This window comes from Epinephelus moara, chromosome 2 (genome assembly GCF_006386435.1).
Source record: "Epinephelus moara isolate mb chromosome 2, YSFRI_EMoa_1.0, whole genome shotgun sequence".
Lineage (NCBI taxonomy): Eukaryota > Metazoa > Chordata > Actinopteri > Perciformes > Serranidae > Epinephelus > Epinephelus moara.
The window spans coordinates 27,787,417-27,797,987 of NC_065507.1; the positions used below are offsets into that span (position 1 = coordinate 27,787,417).

At 40.8% G+C, this 10,571-nt stretch overlaps 2 protein-coding genes across 7 annotated transcripts; both read left to right on the forward strand.

Moving 5' to 3' along the window:
• Positions 1–2,623: 2,623 nt before the first annotated feature.
• On the forward strand, positions 2,624–6,756 carry srsf1a (serine and arginine rich splicing factor 1a). Of its 5 annotated transcripts, XR_007571101.1 has the most exons (6): positions 2,624–3,071; positions 3,625–3,803; positions 4,821–4,993; positions 5,160–5,483; positions 5,818–5,929; positions 6,343–6,756. XR_007571101.1 is itself a non-coding variant. In XM_050062937.1 (4 exons), the coding sequence occupies exons 1-4, from the start codon at positions 2,884–2,886 to the stop codon at positions 5,355–5,357; spliced, it is 738 nt and encodes a 245-aa protein (XP_049918894.1). In that variant the 5' UTR covers positions 2,624–2,883; the 3' UTR covers positions 5,358–6,756. The 5 variants fall into 5 exon arrangements, 1 of the variants encoding a protein (XP_049918894.1); XR_007571096.1 differs by having other exon boundaries at positions 5,160–5,929; XR_007571100.1 differs by having other exon boundaries at positions 5,818–6,756.
• Positions 6,757–7,237: 481 nt separating this feature from the next.
• dynll2a (dynein, light chain, LC8-type 2a) lies at positions 7,238–10,358 on the forward strand. 2 transcript variants are annotated; one of them, XM_050062940.1, is made up of 3 exons: positions 7,238–7,422; positions 7,979–8,135; positions 9,580–10,358. In XM_050062940.1, exons 2-3 carry the CDS (start codon positions 8,004–8,006, stop codon positions 9,715–9,717), a joined length of 270 nt encoding a protein of 89 aa, XP_049918897.1. In that variant the 5' UTR covers positions 7,238–7,422; positions 7,979–8,003; the 3' UTR covers positions 9,718–10,358. The 2 variants fall into 2 exon arrangements, with proteins under 2 accessions (XP_049918897.1, XP_049918896.1); XM_050062939.1 differs by having other exon boundaries at positions 7,240–7,422; positions 7,983–8,135.
• The last annotated feature ends 213 nt before the right edge of the window (positions 10,359–10,571 follow it).

Genomic DNA, 10,571 nt, shown 5'->3' on the forward strand with positions numbered 1-10,571 from the left:
ATTACGGTTCCAGTCACTAGGCATGCCGACCGTCACAACAATGCTGAGCTCTGCTTGCGCTGCTCACCCTGTTGATTTGAAGTGAAGTGTAGATCTGTTACTGTAGCAACTCCACCTCGTCGTCCATCCAGACAAAGTTATCTGTGCATGCTTTCGCCAGTGTGTCTTCTTTGTTTTGGTTTGTAATCACGGCGTTGGAGAGGAAGGCGCTTCAGCGCAGGTGCATGCCGTCATGCTGTGGTGTTGCTTTGCAAATTTACACAGCAACCCATTGACCTGGTGTGCATACTACAGCTTTTCCAGTAGATTTTGCGGCTCCGTGTGAACAGGGATCGTTTCAATAACGTCGTCATATAAACGCAGAAGTTTTTTAAAACGCAAAGGACAGACTTTTCCGTTTTTACTGAAATCGTTGTCGTATAAACGGCCCCTCAGGAGGACTGGAGAACTGTTGTTCTGTTTAAAAGAGTACAAATTGCATGGCGCAAATCCTGGAAAGACAGCATCCAAGTACTCAAATCAGCAGGAGCAACACCTCCTACAGAGAGGTAAGAAAGTCAACTGACATTCTTTCATAGAAAATGCCATTCACATATGGATTGCCTGTGATAGATACACAATCACTTTTCACCACTCTGTTGATTCTTTCCTGTTAAGAGGTGTGCAGGTTTACATCTCGACTCCAGACTTAACCTTTTATATGCTGTTTATTTCAGGTGGCAGCAGTCCGGAGAAGGAGACAAAAACGACTGCAGAAACAGAACAGGACGTGAAGTGGGCAGAGGCGAGGCAAGAACCTGAGAGAGTGAAGAAGGAAAAAAAGAAGGGCAACGCCCCTGCAAAACTCTCCATGCAGGGCATTGTCTTACTTTAGGACACACAGACGTGTGGCACTCATGTAAACCCACCTTTTCCTGCCCACTTACTCACCTGCATCACCCAAGAACCTGCCTTTCTCCAACGCTTGTGTCCACCACCAGTTTCTTGAGTTTCTGTCACAACAGTGACTGCTGCTGCTGAAAATAAATCAATTCATTAATCAATTTAATTTTTTTTTTTTTGATAAGTCCAGTTTGAAAACCAACTCTGACAGTGAAAGGCTCACAGATCCGACCATGTCTCAACCTTACCGTCAAAACCTGAGGGCTGTACCATGAAGCCAGTTCACCAGAGCCAGGCTCTCTTTGTCTGAGTTGGCTTGACAAACACTAAAGCCTTGATCAGAGATGACGGGTACCACAAACGGGTTACCAACTTGCTCTGTTAACCCAGGCTTTCTCTCATAAAATTAGTCAAATGAAGTGCTTCAGTGTGAGTGACAACTACATTGCATGTTAAATAAAACAACATTCTAATTCAGATTTTCTGCATCACTGGCAATTGTAGGTTCCCATGTAAAAAAAAATAAAAGCAACGTGATGCATACAGTTAAAAAACCAAACTGTACTGTACCGTACCACACTGCTCGGAGGAAACAGGGGTTAAATGCAGCTAGAGCTAAGTGAGTAACTACTTATGGGGCTCGAGCACCAACACCATCATGATTTTCGCCAAGAAAGGGAAATTTTGGTTTAAAAAAAGAAAAGACAAAAGCAAAGGAAAGGAGAAGAAAGCAAAGTGACTTTAAATTAATAAAACATTTCAAAAGGTGTGTGAGAGAGACATGGATCAAGATGGGAGGGGTAGGGGTCCCACAGAGACTGCTTTTTTTTTTTTAAGGCCCAAAATTTGGTGCTGCGCCCCAAGCTTCTAACAGTGTTTCTACTGTGCTATTGCTACTTTTACACAAAAAGCTGTTCTGAGTCCTTTTTGCACACACACATTCATTGTATTTGCATGATCTTTTCTGTGACCCAGAGGGAGTTTACAGCGTTATATCTAACTCATCGGTTTCCCATTGATCTTCAACCTGAAGCCTAATTAAGGTTAGAATCAGTTTCAAAGAAATAATGTGTCTTTGAGGATGGAGAACCAATTTCCTTCTTACCATTTTTTAAAACTTGCAGAAGTATCACATATTCATTGAACAATAGTTTGTTGTCTGTAACAAAAGGCGGAAACAGTCTCATGAGCCACGGTCAAATTAAGTATTATTGTACGGTTGGCTACATATCCAGATATACAGCTCTGCATTTTAGGTGCAAACCTTCAATGTTGCACTTTCATATTTTGCCTAGAGTCAAAGTAAATACTAAATTGATAAAGGTGACTGTCGATGACACAATATGACGAGAGTTTATTTTATTCTTATCTGCTGTACCAAGGATGTTGTAAACACAGTTACTTTAGAAGTATAACCCTGCCTACCTTTGTACACCAACGTAAATGTTACGTAATGTTACATCAGCATGTGATATTTAACTACACATAGCGTCAAACCTTTTTCTGAAAGCACGTTATTTGAGTTCTCCCTAAATAAGGTGGCTATCTATAGCCTAACAGCCTTTCGGTACATGTGCACTTTCCGTGTTAATAAACGAATGAATAAATATAGTTAATATGGACTATCATTATCTCTGTCACATGTTATTACGTTTCTATTAGAGAAATTATTATCACTACACCTGGTCATTTGGCGGACTATTTTGTCAGGCGGAAGTGTCAGCGCTGGCTGTAGTGTTTCCGGTATTCATGAATGCTTCGGTAAAGGAGCGCGGTTCCTGAAGAAATACAGGAGTAGTGACCGCCTCGTCTAGTAGTTGTCTACCCACTAAATATTCTGCAGATTGCAGAATAAAAAACGACTCGGATTTCCTTCTCCTCTCTGCTCGACGATTTACAAGCGCCTAGAGTCTGATCTCGGTGTAGCTCCGCCGACCTTACCGTTACAGGATCTTACAAACAAGTCCGTTAGCTTAAGTAGCGAGCTAGCAGCTAGCAGCAATGTCGGGTGTTGTGCGAGGCCCCGCTGGGAACAACGACTGCCGAATTTATGTGGGAAACCTCCCCCCTGATATTCGCACAAAAGACGTGGAGGACGTGTTCTACAAATACGGAACAATCCGAGATATCGACCTGAAGAACCGGAGAGGGGGGCCGCCTTTCGCCTTCATTGAATTCGAGGACCCAAGGTAAGGAGCTAGCGTTAGGCCAGAGATAACGTTAGCCCTATTGTGTGGCTAACCAACGCGTGTGCTAACGCGGGCTCCGACTATTCCCTGGTCTACCACTACCTTGTTGTCGTACCAAAACGTGGTGTGTGCTGTTTCGGTTTCGATTTCGTGGTTTAAAAGTCTCATATGCACCTAAAAATAGCCCTTGTGCCTCTATTTCCTCTGCGTCCTTAATATGTAACGGTAACATAGTTAACGTTAACCTGAGCGCGCTGCATTGTTTATGGCTAAGGTTGTAACGGTAGTGAAATTTAACTCAGTGCACCAGTAACGTTACGCTTGATTGCGTTATACGCAATAAAGCGCTTTCTTTGCAACGATTGCACAACAGACTATATTGTGTTTGTCCTTGGAGTAATTGAGGCAATATAACGGTACTTGTGTGCACGTCTGCAAGGCGGATTAGCAACCAGATCAAGTTAGCCGCTAACATGGCTGACCCCGTCCGCCACTGCGTTCTCGCTGCACTCTTCATGTGTAAATGTTTAAATTATACCGTTTTTCTCAACAGGGACGCAGATGATGCAGTCTATGGACGTGATGGATATGACTATGACGGCTACAGGCTGCGTGTGGAGTTTCCTCGGAGCGGCAGGGGCTCGAGAGGCGGTTTCGGAGGGATCGGTGGAGCTCCAAGGGGCAGATATGGTCCTCCATCCAGACGCTCCGAGTACAGGGTCATTGTGTCAGGTAGGCAGCCATGCACTTGGCTTAATGTACAGAAATGATACTGTTATATTGTCATATCTATTTGATCACTGTCTGAACGACTGTCTGCGGAATTAAAAATGTAACTAATGTGCACATTTGTGCAGTTAAAAATATGGTTAGATCACAACAGATATTATAAACTTTAGAGCTCCACCTTGTTGGCTGTATTTTACTGTTGGGGCAGGTAAAGTATGCGCTGTGCATGTGAAGTTAAACACTGTTGGTTTTGTTCATCACGGTTTCTTTGAATAAATGCAAATAATTCAGGTAAAGCGCCAGAAATTAATTTGGAGAACAACTATTGTTAGTAAGAAATTGTTTCAGGGAGGTAGAGGTAAAGGGATGGTATACTTTCTTGTTGATTTGATTATTACTGATAATGTACACCAATGTGCCCACATGTGTGTTGTTGTAGGACTCACTTAATAACCTCCACTATGTCAGACTTGTTAGTATGATCTATTTATTACACAACTATAATGCTCAGTGCTCTACCCATAAAAAGCACTGTAAATGAGCCCGAGTTGGCTAGAAAGTCAATTGAATTTGTTGTCCTCGGTCAGATGTTTAGAGGGCGCCCTAGAAATTGAATAAAATGGCATATCATACATGTAAATCTATATAGAAGATAAATAAATATGCAGGAAGTAGTATAGTACACATCATCAATAAATTATGCCACAGTTAACACAGTGTTGCCACATTTCACACTGAGGAAGTTAATAAAGCACACAGACCGGATTAGCGTTTAACTATTTGTTTCTTCAAGCTAAACCAGTTTCTGCTTGTTTCCATTTTGACAAGTCTTCTTCCCACCACTGTTGGTCTCAACATCACAATTAATTGAGGTGCTCCTGTATCACTCAACCCTGCATCTTCAGTTTTGGGAAGCAAAAGTAGTTGTGGAGTTGGGACACAAGTGGAAGTTCTCACACATGAACAAAGCTGTAAAGTTCACCATGTGTCCCCTAACATAACTCTGGTGAAATGTTTCAGGACTCCCTCAGAGTGGCAGCTGGCAGGACCTGAAGGACCACATGCGTGAAGCAGGCGACGTCTGCTATGCTGACGTTTTCAGAGATGGAACCGGGGTTGTAGAATTTGTGCGCAAAGAAGACATGACCTATGCCGTTCGAAAGCTGGACAACACCAAATTCCGCTCACATGAGGTATGTGTACTGATTTGATTAATTGTCATGGATAATGTGTGGAGGTGAGTACTGCAGCAAATGCTACATGTTTGAAATCACACCTGGCCCTCATTTCCATCTATGGAATTTCCACCATAGGAAGGAATGTTGCCTTTTCAATGTCAAGTTCTCTTGTGTCTGCCAGGGAGAGACTGCTTACATTCGTGTGAAATTAGACGGTCCCCGCAGCCCAAGTTATGGAAGATCACGCTCCCGCAGCCGTGGCAGTCGGAGCAGGAGCCGCAGTCGCAGCGCCAGTCGCAGCCGCAGCAATTCCCGTGGTCGTGGCAGAGGATCGCCCCGCTACTCGCCTCGTCACAGCCGCTCTCGCTCCCGTTCCTAAACCTTTCTACCACCGATGTTTTGATGTACACCCTCCTGTTTTTACCTCTTATGAGTTTCTCCAGATGTCAGCAGTTGATTTTTAATTTTTGCATTTCATGTCCCGATGTCCTTGTGGATGATCTTGGTATGTAGATGTACCCCCTCCCTCCCCTCTTTCCCTCTCGCCCCTCCCTCTCCAGCTACTTTGTCCTTTTGTTTTCTCCCCCTCTCTCTCCCCCTTCTTTCTGTCCTCTCAATTTTTGCAATATAAGAAATTGTGCTGTGTTGAACTTCAAAAATGTTGAGTTCGTATAAGCTGCACTCAACTTTTTTGCAAGTATTGAAAATTGAGTTTTGTCTTTGTTTTGTTTTTTTTGGTTTTTTAAAAAAAACATAGCTTCTCATTGGATATGTGGGGTGGGCTGTTTGGACGGGGAGCCCAATGCTTAACTGTATTTTACCCTTGTGTCTTCCTTTAGACATCTGAAGAGAAGGATTAAAGTGATTTGGAATAAAACCATTGTGGAGCACATTTCATTTGTATGGTCAGGATAGGACATCTAATTGAGGAGCAATCAGGTCGAGGCAATGGTACGCTTCATATTCCATAAATTGAACGTTTTGATAGGTTTCCATATCATGCATGTCATATTTAATAAAGCCATATGTGCTGTACTTTGTTATATATACAATTTTTAACTTGCTACTCTGGCTTGTGACAGAATAAGCAGTCCTAGATCAAGTGTTGTGATGTAAGTGTAACATCTTTGCTGTCAAATGTAAAAATCTGAATCACTACTTTGTTGCAAAAGCGTCCCACTTAACTCTAAATGTCCTCATTGGTTAAAATGTTTTAACTTCAGGGAGCTATAGTTTTTGTGCTCAGTGGCATATTTTTTTTTTCTTGATCTGACATGAGTGCTCAAAAATGGAAAAATTAGGCCCAAAAATCTTGACATTTTATTCTAACAGTCTGCCTCTGATTTTCTTCCTGGTATTTCAAGGTTTTGATTGGAGGAGTGGCTCAGTGGATCCCAATCCTTGGAGCTGGATGGGTGGATCGATTAGGGAAGGGATAGGCAAGGATGGATGCTCGGAACGGGATCAGTTTTCCAGGATTCAAATGAGAGTTTGATTACAGAACTAATTAACGGGAGTCCCAGAGCAACTTTTTTTTTCTATTAGGCCCCCAAATGCCTATTTAAAGTTTTTCAGTGGTAATGGCTTTTATTTTACAAGAAAACGAAACTGAGGACCAGGAAGTTGGATCAAAGGATGGAGTCGTAGATGCCTGGTATGAAGGAATTAAATTTGGGGAGATTGGGAGGGGGTTTTATGTGGGAGTAGTTTCTATGTTTTATTTTGCTTAATCTTGCTTTTTCTCTTAGCATTTTCAATAAAACACTTTCAAACAAGGATATTTTAGTTTGTGTTTATTTGAAACATGAAGCCAAATGTCATATGTTTCTATTAGGCGTGTATAAAGCTTTTTCCATGACATGATTAAAGCTAAAGCCCAGCACATTGCTTCTACCTGAATTTATAACCACATATTTGATACTGGAGATGTTTGTAAACCCAATGGAGCAGAAAATGAGGCTGTATCTTTGAATAAAAGCAGCACTACCTCCAGATATAATAGACAACACCAACACAATGCCAGTGCGTATGTTCAAAGCTCCAGCGTCTCTCAGCTGTGACGACAACTGATGAAAAACCCTGTACACACAGCCCTAGTGATAACTACCCACAGCCAAGGTCTCGTTTCCTTTTAGCCCACAGTCAGTGGTGTATACTGTGAATGATGCATTGTGGGATGAAATAAGATGCCGGCAGACAGGAGCTGGAGAAAAACGCTTGCAACACACGGGGAGGCTGCAGCTCAGCCAATGGCAGGGTGCAGCATGCAGCAGAGGGGCGGGGAGCTGTTAGAGCACAGCAGAGAGAGCCAACCTACCTACATGCTTATTGTGTAAATCTTTAAAAAGCAATTAGCCGCAGCATCATCTAAACCTTCCCCCCCGCCTGGGTGAAATACATATATTTTTTGGGGAAAGAAGTGTTTCCATTCGGCTCCAGAAAAGGTGAGTTGTACAATCTCCAATGTTAGAAAGATTGACTTGCATGTCTTGGCATATTTGTGATTCGAGTTTCTGTAATGATGGTGAGCTTTTACTGTATGCCTTAATGTATTTCGACTGGTTGGACATGTACACTGTACTGGCAGGGATCACAGCAGGCGTTTTATTTCCTCTGCACATAATTTATTGGATACATTTTTGGCACTTTTGCGCTCCTGATGCAGAAGCTGCTTTTATCGGAAAGTGATTTTGCCAAGTAATTTAACTCCACCTGTATCAAGTTTCGCAGCCAATCTATGCAACACTCAAGTCATCGTGTAGTTATGAAGATGTAGATAACAACACATGAGCGTCAGTTATAATTATGAATCAGTGCACATGATGTGAAACGCGGTGCCAATCGGTCCAATCTTCTGCGTATGGTTGATGTTTTTTTTTTTTTTTTTTTTGCGATGATCCGGCTGGCCTAAACCATCCCCATCACCACGTGCGGTGTTCATTTTCAGTGCAGTGAACGTCTGAGTGAACGTGCTCCTTTTTTTTTTTTTATCTTCCTGAGGCAGGCACCATCATCATCCTCAACCATGACTGACAGGAAAGCTGTGATCAAAAACGCAGACATGTCCGAGGACATGCAGCAGGACGCGGTGGACTGTGCCACCCAGGCCATGGAGAAGTACAACATAGAGAAGGACATTGCAGCCTATATCAAGAAGGTGAGACAGGATGGCTGCATAGATGGATCCTCAGTGAGCTTACATCATTGGCACATGATCTGCAAATTCACAGCCTTTTTTTTATTGTCAGATCTATTTTTGCTCCAATGTGGAGAGGCTATTGTGAACAGGGCCGTGTCCAGGATTTTTTATTGCTGAGGTCATGAGTCTACAAGCCCCCCTCCAACGCACTGAATTTTTGACACTTTTATTTGGATTTTTTATATTTCATGTTCACTGATTTCCCAACATGAAAGTCTAAATCAATCAAACTTATTGTGTAAAGCACTTTTCACTCAGGCTAGTGCTGTTCAAAGGGCTTTACAGATGACTGAACTAATAAGACACATACTATGAATATGAAAGATAAACAATTTAAGACAAATGCACCCAAAAAAACAATGCTGAAATTAAAATAATTCTTTAAACAGTACAGATTAAAGACATTAAAAAATGAATTGATTAAAAAAGCCAATGAAAACACATAAAAATGTTTCCCCCCCAACACAAGATTTCACCTCGTGCTATGGGACTATAATGGACATTTTCAATAATTTTGAACAATTTATACCAGAAGTGATTAATCAAAATTTTAAAAAGGACAGAATCAAGACAATAAAAAATGAATTCATTGAAAAAAGCCAATAAAACATTAACAAATGTTTTGAAAAGATGTATTAATTTAAAATGATTAAATAGTGGTCATAAAGTATATTTATCTAAAGCCAGTTCAGTAGTAAAAGCCTTGAAAATTCTTCGTTTAATTATTTTAATTTGCAATCTTTTTTCCTGGGATCAATAAAGTTCATCATAGATCTCTTCATTTTTTTTTTTAGCTTTAAAGAAATTAACCCCCAATTTTAAGGAGTCAATTAAAAGAAAATTATCAGGAACTTTTTTGAGAAATGGCTATCTGTTGAAGTCATTATGCAATCAAAAATGCTAAACATTTGCTGGCTTCACCTTGTTTATGTCTATTCATAACCCAACCTCAGCAATATTTTTATATTACTACACTTTTTTTTGAGTTTATAAATGGACGGACTGCATTTCAGGGATAATTTTAGGATTTCAAGTGACAAATTAATTAATTTGAATTGAGTAAAAGGTGCTGATTTGATGGCTTTTGATCATATGATTGTAAAATCATTAGGTCTGAGACTGTTGGTCAAATAAAACTAGCAGTTTGAAGATAATTATCCAGTGCTCTGGCACTATTTTTTGACATTTAGTACTTTAAATGATAATCAATTAATTGAGAAAATAACTGGCAGATTTGTGCCTGAAATACTGATAATATAAGTTAGTTGCAGACACTGCCTCAGTATCTTCAGTGGGAGATATGGCCTTAGTTATGACATACAAGCCAGGATTTGCACATTGCAGCAGTTGGTTCTGGGTTTTAATTTGATATCCACTGATAATCTTTTTTTGACTTTTTCAGGAATTTGACAAGAAGTATAACCCTACCTGGCACTGCATCGTCGGGAGGAACTTCGGCAGCTACGTCACCCACGAGACAAAGCATTTCATTTACTTCTACTTGGGCCAAGTGGCCATCTTGCTCTTCAAGTCTGGCTGAGAAGTTTCTGATGGGTGTTGAGGAGTTTATCTCCCTGAACCTAAATCGGAAATGCACTGGTGGCTGATGTCTCCCATACACTAATAACGACATACCATAACGATGCAAACCCGGCCGTGCGCAATTGCATGGACTATACACTATTTAATATGTATGTTACAGTAAGTTTACTTTTCGATAGTTGCCATTTGAATGCAACTTAAGTAGTTTTTGTTGATGCTGTTAAATTCTAGGTTGTAAAAGATTTCAACGTGGCCCTTGATTGTAAAATAAAGGAAAGCTGTAGAATGTAGTGGTGCATCTGCTTTCCTTCACAAGTGGCATTGCCAGACCCTGTTATGAGACTCCATCTGTCGGTTTAGATGGTAAAATCATACTGCGTGCACCAGTTTAACAATTCATCAAGATTCTAATATGTGATCATGAAAAGAGGTTGGTTAATGGGGCAAAATAGTCTTTTCACATGACAAGCTACTTCATGGCCTTCCTTTGGTTTCCAGGAGAACAAACAGCATGACTTTAGTTTACTACTGATATTTTACTAATTTAATAGGAATTATGTTGTCTGTACTCGCAAATACAAAACCTTTAATGTTTTCAATTTGGATTTTAGAATAAAATATCCAACGATTTCAGAGAAGATGTCACAACATCCAACACACTTGACATTTTGGAACCAACACAAGCCAGTGCATGCATTTCCAGGGATGTTTAGTTAGTCAGTTTTCACTGTGAGGGACGATAGAGCAAAATAAAGCTCACAAACACAGACCTTTAGCCTGTAATGTCCGAGTAATAACACAACAGACTGGTTACCAAAATCTCCCAACTCACCTACCTAGATTTCAGTCTTA